At 40.8% G+C, this 20676-nt stretch overlaps 1 protein-coding gene across 1 annotated transcript in view; it reads right to left on the minus strand.

Moving 5' to 3' along the window:
* LOC126412961 (probable cytochrome P450 301a1, mitochondrial) overlaps positions 1 to 20676 on the minus strand; it is a gene marked incomplete at its 5' end in the record, with an annotated part of 107996 nt that overhangs the window by 19884 nt on the left and 67436 nt on the right. The window contains one exon of the mRNA XM_050082852.1: positions 1388 to 1557. Within this exon, the coding sequence (XP_049938809.1) occupies positions 1388 to 1557 (170 nt within the window). The remainder of the gene's footprint in view (positions 1 to 1387; positions 1558 to 20676) is intronic.

Here is a 20676-nt window from a genome sequence, read left to right on the forward strand (position 1 = left end):
CTATTTAACCACCATCAATATATATAATTTCCACAAGTGTTCATCTACAACTCAGAACCTGGCAACGAAATTGTATCAGTGTTGTCCCAATAAACTATAGAAATGTGCTGACAAGATGTGGTACTTTTAAAGAAACACATATCCCCCCTCCACACCAACACCCAACCACCCACTCGCATGCATGCACCACACGCACACACGTGCACACACACACACACACACACACACACACACACACACACACACACACACACACTCTCTCTCTCTCTCTCTCTCTCTCTACTTTCTACTTTCTAATCCCTGTTACATCACTTCCTTGTCCACATGTATGCAGGGATTTACAGGAGCCCAGAAAACACAATTTTAACATACAATACTACTTAATTTATATTACATCTCACCCAACTGTGAACTCATTGTTGCCATGAACTTACCTTAGCATGCAGTGGTTGTATGATCTACACTTTCCACTTTGCAGTCTTTGGGATTTGCTAGACATCTTACTGTCTTCTTTCATTTTGAGCGTACGTTGATATCAGATTTTTCTGATGGTTATGTGAAATATTGCAAGATATAAGAACTGACATTTGGACTTATTACTGTTCATGATCACCAAGGTCTTTGGTTATGCACAGGTAGAATAGTACTACCAGTTTCATATTCATCCATAGCACTGTTGTTGCAGTCTTCAGTCCAAAGACTGATTTGAAGCAGATCTTACAATAGGACTGCATGCCCTTGGGTAATATAGTGGTTACAGCTTTCTCTGCTTCCAGCAGTTCACAGTCTCAACATAGAAAGGTCATGTTCACTAATGTTATTGTCTGCCATATTGGCAGTTGTCCCTGCAACTACTGAAAATGCTGCTGTCCCCTTCAGGAATGATGTGATTGTCTGGCCTCTCCACAGATATTCCTCTTTTGTAGTTGGTCCTTCTATATGGCTATCTGCACAATTAAAGCAGGAAAAACCACCCCACTGTGGCAAGGTTCATGGTTCTTTGGGGAATTATTCAGAACACTGATATTTATTTGGTATGTTTGTGGCTAACTTGCAAACCCTTTACATAATTGTCAGTGACCCTGTTTAAGGCTGCCATATTTCCAGTATCATATCAGAGCAAGCTGGAATTACTGAAACAGAATCATCACTTCAGCAGCTTTTGATGCACTGTCTTGTACTCATATAGCACCTATAACTCATGTGACATCCGTAACTGGTTGAGAAAATATTGCACTACACTGCTGCAAGCAATGACAACTGAATTTCAGTTTGTTCTAAAGATACTCACTAAATTTTCCTTTGCATTGTTCATTTAATTTGAATCAAATAGTTCTTATGAAAGACATTACTGTTTAGCATTATTATATGGCTGAAGAGTACATACCTGAACACTTCCTTTATAAAAGCACGCAAATAATGCATTTGGTCTAGATGGGTGGAGGTTATATGTGTCTCAGCAGATGGCAGTAAATTCATCAGTTCTTGATGTATTTTCTCTTGTTCAGCAGGACGTGTTGCCAGCTGGTATAGAATGGAGCATACAGCCATAGAAATCTGTAAATATAAAAACAGTTTACTACATAACTCTAACAGAGAAACAAAGACAGTTTTAAGATTACTTTTAACAAAGCTTATAAACTGAACAGTTTACTACATAACTCTAACAGAGAAACAAAGACAATTTTAAGATTACTTTTAACAAAGCTTATAAACTGCTATGCTATTTTTGAAATACAGACAGTGAAATGATTCAGCAGCAAAACAATCACATAAACATTAAACATTATGATGTTGAAACAAGAATTACTGTCATTCTGAACAAAATGGCCATAAGAACGGATCCTGAGAGAAGAACTAAGTTACTCAAAAACTTTAAAGAATAAAATATTTGGAAGAATGGAATAATGATGAAGTTTGAAAGACAAGAAGTACATCGAGAGGAAAAATGCAATAATACTTACAAAAACTGGAATAGGCTCCTCATACAAGAAATGTAAAAATGAATGACAGTGACTGACTCATCCTTTTATAGTCCCATGATCAATCAACCTTATCTTTCCGCTAAAGAATTTCACTTAACTTTCCTCTGTACATTTCTATTCACTTTTCTTGAATGTCTTAGAAGCAGACTATATGTACCTATATTTTTCACATTATTTTAAAAGTTTTAACCACCTAAAATACCTATAAAAATGATACACAGTATCTTGTCTCTTTATAGTCCATTCTATAACAGAATCAGTACCCAAGTGACCAGTTCAGCACAGTAGAAGGTAAACAGTTCTACAACACATGGAATTAGTGACACTAATATATACACCTGCCCAGGTAACCGAGCCCATTAAAGTACCTTCTTCTAGAACACAGGAAGATGTGACAGCCTGGAATCAGATCCACCTCACAGACTAATAATAGTGGTGGCCCATCTGCTGGCCAGCCGGTGTGTGGTTTTTTAGGCACTTTCCCACATTCACACCAATATCCACACCCCATCTCAGATATGCAAATCCTTTGGAAAACGATATCATATTTGCCCATGTGATTACACCAGATGCAGATGGAAGTGGAACTGAGGGGGAGGGGGGGAAGGAGGTGTTTGAGGGGGGGGGGGGGGGAAGCTGGCAGTAGCTTTGATATGCAAAGTCAAACTGCCTACAGCAGTGAAACACTTGATGGTTTTACAGAATGGAGTAGGAAAAGTGAACAGATGCACTGTATTGGTTTTAATATGTATGTTTCTCAGCTATACTGCGTAGCTATAATGTATTCCTTTTGATGTATTACTTATACCATTGTTTCATTCCAAAAATCTGAATATGGGATTCTCCCAAAATGCTTTTTAAATGACATTATTTTGGTGATCAACCTGAATGTTTTGCCATTAAGTGCAAGTACACTCACAGATCTCCTTACACAATCTTCATCTAAAGTGATAAAATTACGATATTTGGACAGCCTATCAGCATCATTAGATGCAAAGAAAACTATTCACTGAATAGTGACAGTATTGAGTTTTTGACACACACACACACACACACACACACACACACACACACACACACACACACACACACAGTGTAGCTGTTTGTATATGCACCCCAGTATGCTGGTTAACTACTCAATGCTTCCACTATTTGATGAGTAATTTCCTTTACTCCCATATTTCCACAGGTATCTGCAAAGGAAGTGTGTGTGTGTGGGGGGGGGGGGGGGGGGGGTTGGGCAGGAAAGAGTGGGCATTTCATTTGTCCCCACTTGGAGTGTGTGGAGGTACAGACTTTTCATTCATAACATAATTCTCATCCACTTATAACAATGACTGACTGCAAATCTACTGAACTGCAGATCTAATGATACTGAGCAATGCAAATAGCTTTTCCTTTCTCTCTCTCTCCCTCCTTTCTTTTTTTTTTATTTTTTATTTTTTTTTTTAGTGGTGGCAGATTCTGCATCATTCTACAGTGAAGGTGAGTAGTGGAACAGTATGGAAACTTAGTCCCCAATCATCTCTCTCTTGCCCTTATCAGGCTGCAGAAAGGAACTGTTTTGTCTGTCAAAGAAAGACCGATGATGGTTTGTGATTATACTTTCAGTGTTACAGGACAGAGTGATTTCAGTACACTCTGAACAACAGGAACATCCTATACTGTAAGAGTACACATCCTTACTTATTCTACAAACTCAAATACCAAATACCATTGTCTCTGCTAGAAGAGAGAAAAAAGTGTAAAATTTCAAAGAAGTCTTCTTCAGGAGTTGGGAGCTTCTCATACTCCATGTAGTGCAGTACAATGCAAATACAGTCATAGACCTATGAGTCTGGCAGTTGAGCTGTGCTGGTATGGCTAATCAATAATGTGACAAAGTAGAGAGACAAGGAGTGCCTTGGTTCAATCCAAGGGTGTCAAAAGTCAATTGTACTAGAAAATTTTAGGGTGGCTTTCAGACAGTTTCTACCTTCATGTAGTCATATACTAACCCTGAATTATATTTCACATAGCTTTCAAAATTCATTTTGCTGAATGTTAATTGAGCAGTCACTATTAAAAAATAGATAACGTGAATGTAATGCAATACATCCATTAATGTGGTAATGTAAGGGAACAAATTGTTACAGATGGCATCAAAGCTGAATAAGCATTATTTAAAGGTTGCCTGTTTCTCCACTTTGAGAGGTGTTAATATGACAATTTTTGTTGGCACTTTTTGTTTATGTCCAACCAGATCTTCTCAACAAAAAGCACTCATATTCATATTAATGATATATGAAGCTCTATTTACCCTATTTTGTTGAAATTTGCTCAATATTTAAGTATCAAAAGTGAATCTACCAATCATTTCAGATGCAATATTTTATGTGTATTGTTCTTCAGTTCATGAAGCATGACTTGTTTTGCAGACCTGCTGAATCAGTTATATCAAGAATTTCAGTTTTAGAATCTTGGCTTCTCTTGGATAAATTTCTGTGTATGCCCATGTTACATGTAATGGGACACCCTTTTCTAAAATAACCTTTTTTTTATAGAAGTAGCCAATACCAGGACTAATCCTGAATCTGGTATAGGTGAACATTCTCAGCTGTTTCACTGAAAGAATTTCATTTTATTTTGCATATGATGTATTAAATTTCAGACTAAAATGTATAAAAAGAAATTAATTTGTTACACTCTATATGTGTCAATAAAATTCTTCTCTTAAAAATATTTGAAAATTATGAAATTTCTGGCATACTTAAAATTCACATCATTATTTATGCAACCTAATGCTAATTATTAAATTTATTTCTAGACTCTTTTACAAAATAATGATATATTTTAGTGAAGATTCTTCTTTTGTCGAGAAAGTTTGTAAACTCTGTTGCTTTGTGAACTCTTTGGAATATTGTGAGTACTGCAGAAATGTTAGTAGTAGTGGGCATCCCTCTGATAGAAATGCATGTGTTTTTTAATTTTGTCTACAACAACGTGATTGATTGTTGTATGAAAATGGAAATCATGAAGTCAGTGTGATATTGAAGAATGGGATAAAATAAAAGAAATATACAGGCAAATCTTCATCAGTTATTTAGTCATCAGGAGCCCACAACGTTAAATCAAAATTTCAGCCACAAGAATGTACCCCTAAACGCAAGACTTGGAGCCAACAAGAAGAGAAAACGAACATAATTAAAAGTGTTTCTTTTGTATAGCTTACGTCTCTCGAAGCTTTTGAAAATAATGAACACACTATGAAAAATTTAATAGCGGTGCATGGGAGAGTAAGGTTACAAACTCCTAAATAATTTACGTTCTGCTTGAAGTTTCCATATCATATTAAAACTTTTTAGAAAGTAATATATGTAGGTATGGGACACCCAGGGTCTAGAGGTAGTGTCTGTGTGTGATATTCAAAATATCCTTAGTCCCAGGTTTGAACATCACCTCACTTAAATTTCAAATGAAAATCATCAGCAATGGCAGCCAAAGACTTCCAGTGTAAGACGTTACCCTCATACAGCCAATGGCCTTGCCAAAGAGGTAGGATGAGCCGATGGAGATTCAAAGCACTCTCTTGCCCTTTGGGGGTGGGCGGGGGGGGGGGGGGGGGGGGGGGGGGGAACTACCCCTAAAGGCTGAAGAATTAGCCAATGATCAATGACATGAGGATGCAGAAGGCAGTGGGAAACACTACATTAAAAACACATAATGTGTGTCCACAGGACATGCAGCCTGTAGTTCAGAAATATTATGATGATCTCTCCATTGACAAAAGGTTCCAGACTAGTCTCCCTTTCTTATCTGTGGGAGGGGACTGACGAGGGGGAGGTGACCACAAGAAAAAGATTGAATAATCAACAAAAGGATAATGTTCTGTGGGTCAGGGGTTCAAATGTCAGACATCTGAACATAGTAAGAAAGCTAGAAAATCTGAGATGGGAAATGCTAAGGCTCAGGCTAAATATAATGTGGGTCAGTGAAATGAAATAGAGATAAGACAATGGTCAGGTGAGTATAGACTAATATCAACAGGAGTAGACAATGGTAAAATGGGAGTAGGATTCGTTATGAATAGGAAGATAGGACAGAAAGTTAGTTACTGTAAACAGTTCAATGATAGGATTGTTCTCATCACAATAGACAGCGAACTAACACCAACAACAATAGTTCAGGTATGCATACCAGTCACAAGCTGAAGATGAAGAGATAGAGAAATTATGTGAGGGTATAGAACAAGTAATACAATACGTAAAGGGAGATGAAAATCTAATGGTCATGTGGGACTGGAAAGTGGTTATAGGGGAAGGGCAGAAGAAAAGCTTACAGGAGAACATGGGGTTGGTACTAGGAATGAGAGAGGAGAAAGACTAATTGAGTTCTGCAATAAATTGCAGCTAGTAATAGTGAATAATCTGTTCAAGAATTGCAAGAGAAGGTTGGAAGATACGGGAAGATTTCAGTTAGATTACATCATGGTCACACAAAGAGTCAGGAATCAGATACTGGATTGTAAGGCATATCTAGGATCAGATATAGAGTCAGATCACAATTTACTAGTAATGAAGAGTAGGTTGAAGTTTAAGAGACTAGCCAGGAGGAATCAATGTACCAAGAAGAAGGACACATAAGCACTAAGACATGAGGAGTTGTGCTTGAAGTTCTCGGAGGCTATAGATATTGTAATATGGAATAGCTCAGTAGGCAGTTCAGTTGAAGAGGAATGGATATCTCTAAAAAATGCTATCACAGAAGTTGGTAAGAAAAATATAGGTACAAGGAAGGTAGCTGCAAAGGAACCATGGGAACAGAAGAAATACTTCAGTTGACTGATGAAAGAAGAAAGTACAAAAATGTTCAGGGAAATTCAGAAATGCAGGTCACTTAGGAATAACATCAGTAGGAAGTGCAGGGAAACTAAGATGAACTGGCTGCATGAAATATACATGAAGAAATTGAAAAGAAATGATTGTCAGAAGAACTGATTCAGCTCTCTCTCTCTTTTTTGATCTGTCAGTCCTCTGACCGGCTTGATGTGGCCCACCACAAATTCCTTTCCTGTGTCAACCTCTTCATCTCAGATCCAATCTCTGTCTTCTCTAATGTTTTCCCTCTCTACAGCTCCCCCTAGCACCATGGAAGTCATTCCCTGATGTCTTAACAGATGTCCTATCACCCTGTCTCTTTTCCTTATCAGTGTTTTCCACATATTCCTTTCCTCTCCAATTCTGCACAGAACCTGCTCATACCTTACTTTATCAGTCCACCTAATTTTCAACGTTCGCCTGTAGCAACACATCTCAAATGCTTCAGCTCTCTTCTGTTCTGGTTTTCCCACAGTCCATTTTTCACTACCATACAAAGGCCTATGTTTGGTACTAGTAAACTTTTCTGGGCTAGGAATGCCCTTTTTGCCAGAGCTAGTCTGCTATTGATGTCCTCCTTGCTCCATCCATCATTGGTTGTTTTGCTGCCTGGGTAGCAAAATAACTTAACTTTGTCTGCTTTCTGACCATCAATTCTGATGTTAAGTTTCTTGATGTTCTCATTTCACCTATTTCTCATTACTTCCGTCTTTCTTTGATTTACTCTCAGTCCATATTCTGTAGTCATTAGAATGTTAATTCAATTCAGAAGATCCTGAAATTCTTTTTCACTTTCATTGAGGACAGCAATGTCATCAGTGAACTTTATCACTGATATTTTTTCACCTTGAATTTTAGCTCCACTCTTGAACCTTTATATCATTTCCACCATTGATTCTTCAGCAGTAGAGTGAAACGATTACATCCCTACCTTACATCCTTTTTAATCTGAGTACTTCATTCCCAGTCTTCTACTCTTATTATTCCCTCTTGGCTCTTGTACATTGTATATATTGCCCATTTCTGCCTATAGATTAACCCTATTTTCCTCAGAGTTTTGAACATCTTGCACCATTTTACATGGTCAAATGCTTGTTCCAGGTTGACAAATCCTATGACTGTGTCTTGTTTTCTCTTTAATCTTATTTCCATTAGCAACTGCAAAGTCAGAACTGCTTCTCTGTTGCCTTTACCTTTCCTAAAGCCAAATTGATTGTCATCTAATTGATTGTCACCTAACACATACTCAGTTTTCTTTTCCATTCTTCAGCATGTTATTCTTATCAGCAATCTGGTTGCATGAGCTGTTAAGCTGAATGTGTGATAATTCTTGCACTTGCAGTCTTCAGAATTGTGTGGATGACATTTTTCTGAAAGTCAGGTGTTATGTTGCTAGACTCATAGAGTCTACACCCCAATGTGATTAGTCATTTTGCTGCCACTTCCTCCCAATCATTTTAGAAATTCTGATGGAGTGTTATCTGATCCCTTCTACCTTATTTGATCTTAAGTCCTCCAAAGCTCTCTTAAATTCTGATTCTAATACCAGATCCCCTCTCTCTTCTAAACTGTCTCCTGTTTCTTCTTCTATCACATCAGATAAATCTTCCCCCTATAGAGGCCTTCAGTGTACTCTTTCCACCTATCCACTCTCTCCTCTGCATTTCTACATTTATCAGTGGAATTTCCATTGCATTCTTAATGTTACCACCCTTGCATTTAATTTCACCAAAGGTTGTTTTGACTTTCCTATATGTTGAGTCAGTCCTGCCAACAATCTTTTCTTTTTCGATTTCTTCACATTTTTCATGCAACCAATTTGTCTTAGCTTCCCTGCACTTCCTATTTATTTCATTCCTCAGCAACTTTTATTTCCATGCACCTGAATTTCCCTCAACATTTTTGTAGTTTCTTTCTTCATTGATTAAGTGAAGTATTTCTTCTGTTACGTGTGGTTACTTTGCAATTACCTTCTTTGTGCCTACGATTTTCTTTCCCTCTTCTGTGATTACCTTTTCAGAGATGTCCATTCCTCTTCAACTGTACTGCCTACTGGACCATTCTTAATTGCTGTATCTGCACTTTTGCACTTCTGTATCCTGCTTCTTTGTGTATTGATTCTTCCAGATTAATCTCTTGAACTTCAGCCTACTCTCCATCACCACTACATAGTGATGTGAGTCTATATCGCTCCTGAATGTGAATTACAATCCAGTATCTGATTTTGGAATCGCTGTCTGGCCATGATGTAATTCAACCAAAATCTTCCCATATCACCCAGCCTTTTCCAAGTATACCTCCTCCTCTTGTAATTCTTGAACAGAGTATTCACTATTATTAGCTGAAATTTATTACAGAAGTCATTAATCTTTCTCCCCTCTCATTTGTAGTACATAGCCCATATTCTACTGCAACTTTTTCTTCAACTCCTTCTCCTATAACTGCATTCCAGTCCCCCTGATTTTCACCTCCCTTTACATACTCATATCTTCATATACTTTATCTCTCTCTTCAACTTCAACTTACGATGTCGGCATGTGTATCTGAATTGTTGTTGTTGGTGTTGGTTTGCTGACAATTCTTATAAGAACAACCCTGTCATTGAACTATTAACAGTACCACACTCTCTGGCCAACCTTTCTATTCATCATGAATCCTACTCCCATTATACTATTTTCTGCTGCTGTTGATAGTAACCTATACTCATCAGACCAGACATCCTTGTCTTCGTTCCATTTCACTTCACTGACCCCTGCTATATCTAGATTGAGTCTTTGCATTTGCCTTTTCAGATACTGCACCATGATTCACAGAATGCTATCCTGTTGTTGGTTATACAATCTTTTTCTCATGGTCACCTCCCCTGTGGCAGTCCTCTCACTGAGATCTGAATGGAGGCTAATCTAGAATCTTTTGCCAATAATGATACTTTTTCAATTACAGGCCACATGTCCTGTGGATGCACACTATGTGTCTTTAATGCAGTGCCTTTAATGCCTTCAATCATTGCTGTTTCTTCTGCCTTTAGGGGCAGTTTCCACCCCAATGACAAGAGTGTGACCTGAACCTTTGTCGACTCTTCTGCCCTCTTTGACAAGGCCATTGGCAGAATGAGGGTGACTTCTTATACCAGAAATCTTCAGTAACCAATGCTGATTATTAATCAGGATTTAAATGGTGGCAGGTTTCAAACCCTTGACTGAGAACATTTTGATTACTTATCAATGATGCTACCGCTAGACCATGGGTGCATCCACTTAGAATAAAGAAAAGTCAGAACAACCTAATATTAAAAGCAAGGGTGTAAATATTAAGAGTGCAGTGGGAATTCAACTGTGAAATGTAGAGGAGACAGAGGATAGGTGGACAGAGTACATTTAAGGTCTCTATGAGGAGTAAGATGGGTCTGATGATGTGTCAGAAGAAGATACAGGAGTTGATACAGAAGAAATAGGGGGTCTAGTATTAGAATTGGAATTTAAAAGAGCTTTTGGAGGCTTAAGATCAGATAAGGCAGAAGGGATGGACAATACTCCCTCATAATTTCTAAATTAATTGGGATAAGTCACAACAAATCAACTATTCATGTTAGTATGTGGAATTATGAGTCTGGCAATATACCATCTGACTTCCAGAAAAATTTAATCCAACAAATTCTGAAGACTTTAAGAACTGACAAGTGTAAGAATGTTCGCATAGTCAGCTTAGCAGCTTATGCATCCAAGTTGGTGACAAAAATAAAATGCAGAAGAATAGAAAAGAAAATTAAGGATGTGTAGATGACGATCAGTTTGGCTTTAGTAAAGATAAAGGCACCAGAGAGGCAGTTCTGACTTTTGCTAATGGAAGCAAGATTAAAGAAAAAACAAGACACAGTCATAGGATTTGTCAACATGGAACAAATGTTTGACTAAGTAGAATGGTGCAGTGTTGATCTGTTGATGCAGTGAAACATTGTGCACTTGGAAAGTTTTGACAGTGGAGTGCTCAAGCGAAAGCTCAACCGGTGAAACAGTGAGCTGGGCTAATATGTAGGGCACTTGGAGAAGGAGTTTAGGAGGTGTCTTGTATAGGCAGCATGGAAGGGGCAGTGCTGAATGAGCCTGGAATTAATGCACCAGATGCATGGTGTAGCAGTGAAGCTGACAGCACACTGGGTGAAAGTACTGTATATCTAAGGAAGTCAATGACGAGCACCAATTTTTCAACATCAGTGATGTGAAATGTCTATGGGAAATGCAGTTCATACTTTAGATGGACCTGTAGATCCACAGCACTGAGGGCTTTGATACAAGAGTTTTTTGCCAAATACAATGTCAGTTTTGTTGGGAATGTACAAGGCAGGGCCAGTACCGTAGGTATAACACTAGCCTCTGCACCAGTATCAATGAGAAACTGGATGCTTGACATGCTGTCTGTAATGTAAAGATGACCCCCAGAAGATAGGGAAGCGTTTGTTGACTATTGTTTGGCTAGGCCTAGTGTAGGAGAAGTGCAGGCCAGGCTGCCAAAACTGCTCCACATGCAGAGTTTACTGTGGAGGGTGGGCAGCAGTTTTGAACAAAATCTCCAAATGTATGTGGAACCAGCAGAGGGGGTACACAGGGTGGGGAGTAAGCTGTGCTTCATGCATCACTTCTGTTGGATTCTGCAGAGACGTGTCCTTCTATTCCACTGTATCTTAAGTAGAGGCTGGAAGCGATTGGAGAGTTGGTGTGGTTAGTGCTCTGAAGTTACTTCCAAATGGCTGAGTGTCATTCCAGAAAACTGTGCAAACTCTCATACAGACTCTAACAACCGAGTGAAGTGTAGGGTGGGGACCAGGGGGTGGGGGCTGTTGCCCATAGTGCCAACATTATCACCTGAACAACCATTCACACTAGCAAGAACATATCTGTGGCCAGGATGCTATATGCTTAATCCACATGGTATAAATCAGTTTCCAGTGGATCAAAATCACGTGACAATAATTATAATTGCAATTCATATGGGGATTTGATCAGTCACAATGTTCACAACACAGTGTCTGGTATGAAGTTGACATCCACCAAAGCATGAAGGTGCCACCAAAATTGGGATGGAAACCTAGAGCCTAAGTTCTCGTTGTGGATAATATGATGCAAGACCTCAGAAGGGGGATGGAACAAATGTTCAATAACAGTAGTTTTAGCCACAGAATATTTCTGACGGGCAAATTCAGAGAGGATCAAGTCACTGATAAAGTCTGTATGGTCGTGCAAATAACCGTCTATGCAAATAAAACTGAAATCTTTGTCCATAATACCATAAAGGTCAAAGATGTTATCTACTAAGGTGAACCACATATGTGGATTGTCCTTCAGTAACAGCAGCATTTTAGGAAACCTGCTGCATAAAACCATTTGCATAGGTATTGGCATAGGAGGTAGAGCTGTTGTGACCGGTGAAGGCAGTACAGCATTGGCAGTAGCGAAATCTTGGTTGACGGTTGCTAGTGTCCACGTGAGATGTTGCCCAAGCACAATATTGTAGGCATAAGAATGTGGTAAGACCGGTGTGGCAGGGATGACCAAGGTCATCAAAGGTAGCATTGCAGGAATATGTTGTTGTTGTTGTAGTTGTTGTTGTGGTCTTCAGTCCTGAGACTGGTTTGATGCAGCTCTCCATGCTAATCTATCCTGTGCAAGCTCCTTCATCTCCCAGTACCTACTGCAACCTACATCCTTCTGAATCTGCTTAGTGTATTCATCTCTTGGTCTCCCTCTACGAGTTTTACACTCCACACTGCCCTCCAATGCTAAATTTGTGATCCCTTAATGCCTCAGGACATGTCCTACCAACCGATTCCTTCTTCTAGTCAAGTTGTGCCACAAACTTCTCTTCTCCCCAATCCTATTCAATACCTCCTCATTAGTTACATGATCTACCCACCTAATCTTCAACATTCTTCTGTAGCACCACATTTCGAAAGCTTCTATTCTCTTCTCGTCCAAACTATTTATTGTCCATGTTTCACTTCCATACATGGCTACACTCCATACAAATACTTTCAGAAACGACTTCCTGACACTTAAATCTATACTCGATGTTAACAAATTTCTCTTCTTCAGAAACGCTTTCCTTACCATTGCCAGTCTACATTTTATATCCTCTCTACTTCGACCATCATCAGTTATTTTGCTCCCCAAACAGCAAAACTCCTTTACTACTTTAAGTGTCTCATTTTCTAATCTAATTCCCTCAGCATCACACGACTTAATTCGACTACATTCCATTATCCTCGTTTTGCTTTTGTTGATGTTCATCCTATATCCCTATATCTGCCTTTCAAGACACTGTCCATTCTGTTCAACTGATATATATATATATATATATATATATATATATATATATATATATATATATATATCAGAAAACAGAGATGATGTGACTTACCAAACGAAAGCGCTGGCAGGTCGAAAGACACACAAACAAACACAAACATACACACAAAATTCAAGCTTTCGCAACAAACTGTTGCCTCATCAGGAAAGACGGAAGGAGAGGGAAAGACGAAAGGATGTGGGTTTTAAGGGAGAGGGTAAGGAGTCATTCCAATCCCGGGAGCGGAAAGACTTACCTTACGGGGAGAAAAGGACAGGTATACACTCGCACACACACACATATCCATCCACACATATACAGACACAATCAGACATATTTAAAGACAAAGAGTTTGGGCAGAGATGTCAGTCGAGGCGGAAGTGCAGAGGCAAAGATGTTGTTGAATGACAGGTGAGGTATGAGTGGCAGCAACTTGAAATTAGCGGAGATTGAGACCTGGTGGGTAACGGGAAGAGAGGATATATTGAAGAGCAAGTTCCCATCTCCGAAGTTCGGATAGGTTGGTGTGGGTGGGAAGTATCCAGATAACCCGGACGGTGTAACACTGTGCCAAGATGTGCTGGCCATGCACCAAGGCATGTTTAGCCACAGGGTGATCCTCATTACCAACAAACACTGTATGCCTGTGTCCATTCATGCGAATGGACAGTTTGTTGCTGGTCATTCCCACATAGAATGCATCACAGTGTAGGCAGGTCAGTTGGTAAATCACGTGGGTGCTTTCACACGTGGCTCTGCCTTTGGTCGTGTACACCTTCCGGGTTACAGGACTGGAGTAGGTGGTGGTGGGAGGGTGCATGGGACAGGTTTTACACCAGGGGCGGTTACAAGGATAGGAGCCAGAGGGTAGGGAAGGTGGTTTGGGGATTTCATAGGGATGAACTAACAGGTTACGAAGGTTAGGTGGACGGCGGAAAGACAGTCTTGGAGGAGTGGGGAGGATTTCATGAAGGATGGATCTCATTTCAGGGCAGGATTTGAGGAAGTCGTATCCCTGCTGGAGAGCCACATTCAGAGTCTGGTCCAGTAACCCACTTCCAAACCATAACCAAAAAAAATTTTTTTTGCCGCTTTCAACACTACCGCTGCTATAAAATCCACCGTTTCTAGTTCACAAACAGTTCCTTTCACCTTTTAAACAACCATTTCGGCCATTTCTAATAACTTTCGCTTTATTTCCATTTCCGTTTTTCCCACATCACTGATAATTTTTAGCCGCTTCCCACAGGTTTTAACGTCATTATTTCTTCGTCAGACAATTGTTAGCCTCATTTTCATAATCTACCACCACAAAACCACTCCTTTTAATACATTATACGTAGTTTTTTCGAAATTTTCCCGAATTTCTCCGTCCTTTAACGTGTTTTTGTGGCAACACAACCACCTAACCTTTGTGCACATCGTTGTCTACCAACCCAAGTCCAACATAGCCCAGCTGTAACCAACACCTTTCCGCCTTTTTCACACAAGATCTCCAGTTACTTTCCAGTTCACCTTTATCTCTCCCCATATATTTTTATTTTCATTTTCATTTCAGCCTCATGGTACACTTTCCACCTTCTAATACCATGTCATCCTCACAACACCCCCACAACGACCCCATTAAGTTTTATTTACATTCCCTCCACAAACATGCCTTCGCCCTAGCCAGATTACGCTCCCATATTCTATTTTCTCAGGCTTGTGTAGCATTTGGCATCACCCCCAAAGGCCTCACACTTAAAGTTCCCATCTCTGGCTGCAACCCTTCCTTCCATCAGTCCCTATACCAGTTCCAAACTGAACAATCCATTGCCCTCACCCACATAATCCTTCACCTACACATCAACTTAGCCAATGAACACACCCGTCAACTCCTATCCTTAATAAAAGTCCTTAATCTTTCCTCTCCCACATCCACACCGGCTGTTCAGAGCATCCTCCTACAGGCCAACGGCAAATTAGAACAGCATGCCACCCTCCACCTCAAGAAACTATCCAATCTCCTGGTTTCCCACCTCCAGAAAGGCAACTCACTCACCCTTCACAACCTTTCCAGCAAACCTCAACCTCCTCTCATTGCACACAAACCCAGTCTCTCCCATCTACTCAGTCTCCCACTTCCAGCTCCACTCCCTCCAAAACCGCAAAATTCCAATCAACACAATCTGGAACCACAACACCCTAATTCAGTAGTTAACCTTTCCTCCAAACCTCTCTCCCAATCCGAAACCTCTGTCCTATCCAAAGGCCTGACCTTCAGCCCCACTCCCAGATTCAACCAAACAGCCCTCGTCAAAGATTTACTGCCCTACTCTTGTACTCTCTGCTGGAAATATCACTTTGCCACGAAGAAAAATGATCCTAATCCTACTCCCAATGATCCAACTCCCCAGGACACTACCCAAATTGAACCCTGCCTGGAACAGTTCCGTCCTCCATCACAGCAGGACCCACCTCCTCTTCCTCAAAATCACCCTCTCCAAACCTTCCAGGAATTTCTGACTTCCAGCCTTGCATCTCAATCCTTCTTAAAAAACCTTAATCCTACTCCCAACATCACCACTGCTGAAGCCCAGGCTATCCGTGACCTGAGGGCTGACCGATCCATCGTCATTCTTCCGGCGGACAAGGGTTCGACGAACGTGGTACTTGATCGTCAGGAGTATGTGGCTGAGGGACTGCGTCAGCTTTCAGACAACACCACATACAAAGTTTGCCAAGGTAATCCCATTCCCGATGTCCAGGCGGAGCTTCAAGGAATCCTCAGAACCTTAGGCCCCCTGCAAAACCTTTCACCTGACTCCATCAACCCCCTGACACCACCGACACCCCGCACCCCTACCTTCTACCTTCTTCCTAAAATTCACAAACCCAATCATCCCAGCCGCCCCATTGTAGCTGGTTACCAAGCCCCCATAGAATGTATCTCTGCCTACGTAGATCAACACCTTCAACCCATTATAAGCAGTCTCCCATCCTTCATCAAAGACACCAACCACTTTCTCGAACGCCTGGAATCCTTACCCAATCTGTTACCCCCGGAAACCATCCTTGTAACCATCGATGCCACTTCCTTATACACAAATATTCCGCATGTCCAGGGCCTCGCTGCGATGGAGCATTTCCTTGGACGCCGATCACCTGCCACCCTACCTGAAACCTCTTTCCTCATTACCTTAGCCAGCTTCATCCTGACCCACAACTTCTTCACTTTTGAAGGCCAGACATACCAACAATTAAAGGGAACAGCCATGGGTACCAGGATGGTTCCCTCGTACGCCAACCTATTCTGGGTCGCCTAGAGGAAGCCTTCTTGGTTACCCAGGCCTGCCAACCCAAAGTTTGGTACAGATTTATTGATGACATCTTCATGATCTGGACTCACAGTGAAGAAGAACTCCTGAATTTCCTCTCCAACCCCAACTCCTTTGGTTCCATCAGATTCACCTGGTCCTACTCCAAATCCCACGCCACTTTCCTTGACGTTGACCTCCATCTGTCCAATGGCCAGCTTCACACGTCCGTCCACATCAAACCCACAAACAAGCAACAGTACCTGCATTATGACAGCTGCCACCCATTCCACATCAAACGGTCCCTTCCCTACAGTCTAGGTCTTCGTGGCAAACGAATCTGCTCCAGTCCGGAATCCCTGAACCATTACACCAACAACCTGACAACAGCTTTTGCATCCCGTAACTACCCTCCCGACCTGGTACAGAAGCAAATAACCAGAGCCACTTCCTTATCCCCTCAAACCCAGAACCTCCAACAGAAGAACCACAAAAATGCCCCACTTGTGACAGAATACTTTCCGGGACTGGACCAGACTCTGAATGTGGCTCTCCAGCAGGGATACGACTTCCTCAAATCCTGCCCTGAAATGAGATCCATCCTTCATGAAACCCTCCCCACTCCTCCAAGAGTGTCATTCCGCCGTCCACCTAACCTTCGTAACCTGTTAGTTCATCCCTATGAAATCCCCAAACCACCTTCCCTACCCTCTGGCTCCTATCTTTGTAACTGCCCCCGGTGTAAAACCTGTCCCATGCACCCTCCCACCACCACCTACTCCAGTCCTGTAACCCGGAAGGTGTACACGACCAAAGGCAGAGCCACGTGTGAAAGCACCCACGTGATTTACCAACTGACCTGCCTACACTGTGATGCATTCTATGTGGGAATGACCAGCAACAAACTGTCCATTCGCATGAATGGACACAGGCAGACAGTGTTTGTTGGTAATGAGGACCACCCTGTGGCTAAACATGCCTTGGTGCATGGCCAGCACATCTTGGCACAGTGTTACACCGTCCGGGTTATCTGGATACTTCCCACCAACACCAACCTTTCTGAACTCTGGAGATGGGAACTTGCTCTTCAATATATCCTCTCTTCCTGTTACCCACCAGGTCTCAATCTCCGCTAATTTCAAGTTGCCGCCACTCATACCTCACCTGTCATTCAACAACATCTTTGCCTCTGCACTTCCACCTCGACTGACATCTCTGCCCAAACTCTTTGTCTTTAAATATGTCTGATTGTGTCTGTATATGTGTGGATGGATATGTGTGTGTGTTCGAGTGTATACCCGTCCTTTTTTCCCCCTAAGGTAAGTCTTTCCGCTCCCGGGATTGGAATGACTCCTTACCCTCTTCGTTAAAACCCACATCCTTTCGTCTTTCCCTCTGCTTCCCTCTTTCCTGATGAGGCAACAGTTTGTTGCGAAAGCTTGAATTTTGTGTGTGTGTCTATATATATATATATATATATATATATATATATATATATATATATATATATATATATATATAGGGAAACATTCCACGTGGGAAAAATATATCTAAAAACAAAGATGATGAGACTTACCCAACAAAAGCGCTGGCAGGTCGATAGACACACAAACAAACACAAACATACACACAAAATTCAAGCTTTCACAACAAACGGTTGCTTCATCAGGAAAGAGGGAAGGAGAGCGAAAGACGAAAGGATGTGGGTTTTAGGGGAGAGGGTCAGGAGTCATTCCAATCCCGGGAGTGTAAAGACTTACCTTAGGGGGAAAAAAGGACAGGTATACACTCGCACACAGACACACACACACACACACACACACACACACACACACACACACACACAGATATATCCTTTACAAATGTCTGCTTGTGTCTGTGTATGTGCGGATGGATGTGTGTGTGTGTGTGCGCGAGTGTATACCCGTCCTTTTTTCCCCCTAAGGTAAGTCTTTCCGCTCCCGGGATTGGAATGACTCCTTACCCTCTCCCTTAAAACCCACATCCTTTCGTCTTTCCCTCTCCTTCCGTCTTTCCTGATGAGGCAACAGTTTGTTGCGAAAGCTTGAATTTTGTGTGTATGTTTGTGTGTCTTTCGACCTGCCAGCGCTTTCGTTTGGTAAGTCACATCATCTCTGTTTTTTTTAATATATATATATATATATATATATATATATATATATATATATATATATATATATATATATATATATATATATATATCAGTTGAACAGAATGGACAGTGTCTTGAAAGGCAGATATAGGATGAACATCAACAAAAGCAATGAGGATCACCCTGTGGCTAAACATGCCTTGGTGCATGGCCAGCACATCTTGGCACAGTGTTACAATGTCCGGGTTATCTGGATACTTCCCACCAACACCAACCTATCTGAACTCTGGAGATGGGAACTTGATCTTCAATATATCCTCTCTTCCCGTTACCCACCAGGTCTCAATCTCCGCTAATTTCAAGTTGCCGCCACTCATACCTCACCTGTCATTCAACAACATCTTTGCCTCTGCACTTCCGCCTCGACTGACATCTCTGCCCAAACTCTTTGTCTTTAAATATGTCTGATTGTGTCTGTATATGTGTGGATGGATATGTGTGTGTGTGCGAGTGTGTACCTGTCCTTTTTTCCCCCTAAGGTATGTCTCTCCGCTCCCGGGATTGGAATGACTCCTTACCCTCTCCCTTAAAACCCACATCCTTTCGTCTTTCCCTCTCCTTCCATCTTTCCTGATGAAGTAACCATTGGTTGCAAAAGCTAGAATTTTGTGTGTATGTATGTGTTTGTTTGTGTTTCTATCGACCTGCCAGTGCTTTTGTATGGTAAGTCACATCATCGTTGTTTTTAAATAAATTTTTTCCGCATGGAATGTTTCCCTATTCTATATATATATATATATATATATATATATATATATATATATAAAAGACATATGTGGTGCGTTGCATAGCCCAAGGGATGCATAGCCCAAGGCCCATGTGGGGGACTCTGAGGATGCATGATAGGGAGTCATGAAAACACAGTTGACCATTGCAGGAGGTACACCCATCACTGCAGAATGCAAAAATGGAGGAGTCAGAATATATGGAGCCAAAGAGCAGATGGTACCTGTAGAACGCAAGTATTAATGCACAGATCCCAGGCTGCTGAGCAGCAGTGGCTAAGTATATTGCACATTGCAAAGTAATATAATTCAAAACATACATTGCCAAAGTTGACCTTACTGTGTGAAAGCAGTGTAGAAGGTGCACTTTCTGAGTGCCATTGTGCAGCTGGTAAGGTTAGAGCAGTCATTTGAGTAGCATAAGGGTGGAATTGTTCCTCTTCCAGTTTTCACAAAGTGATGGGGTATCACAGAGTTCAATATGTTGTATGTTTTGGGATTCATAGTTAGTAATGTGCACATACACAAATAAACAAGCATCAGAATAATGTAGAACAGGATGTAGACAGATCCAGGGCTATACACACTTGGGTAAAAAAAAATACACACTAATCATACTTCCAGCACACTCCATCCAGATGAAGTGAGTTGTAGAACTGGCAACTGCAGAAGTCCAACAAAAGATAGCAACCTTGTCAGTCCATAGCAAAGTGGAATTCAGTACTGTAGGCATTGCAAATGATGTTTGTGAGCATTGCTGTCCTAATAGTGAAACATGATAAAGGGTGAAAATCACCGCAACAAGCAATTCATTATCAAAATCTTTAATGAAACGTAGAAGCACAATACAACTGAATAGCTCATAATGGCATACAGACACAAAGACAAAGAGAGGAGAATCAAATATCTTAACATCATCAAAGATGATAGTGTTTAGTGGTTGATAGTCATCACACTATTATTAGGTATGATTCAATCTATGCTATTAATGCCAAGAAAGTTTGGTTACACATAGCAGATTTTGTGTCCTACACAAACAATCACTGGGTATAGCAAAGGACACTTTTTGTGGTTCAGCTTTGCCAGCAATTAATTTGTCAGGTGATTGGGTTTGGATTTCTATGTAAAGAATTCTTTCTGATAGACCAAGCGAGAGCCAATGATTACAACCATAACTTGAGGGTGTATTAATCAAGGAAACACAAGATGCTCTTCTAGAAACATCATTGTAGCCAGAAGAATTATCACCTTTTATATAATAATAATTTTTTCATCTCTCAGATGCCATATTTTTGAAAA

This window comes from Schistocerca serialis, chromosome 7 (genome assembly GCF_023864345.2).
Source record: "Schistocerca serialis cubense isolate TAMUIC-IGC-003099 chromosome 7, iqSchSeri2.2, whole genome shotgun sequence".
Classification (NCBI taxonomy): domain Eukaryota; kingdom Metazoa; phylum Arthropoda; class Insecta; order Orthoptera; family Acrididae; genus Schistocerca; species Schistocerca serialis.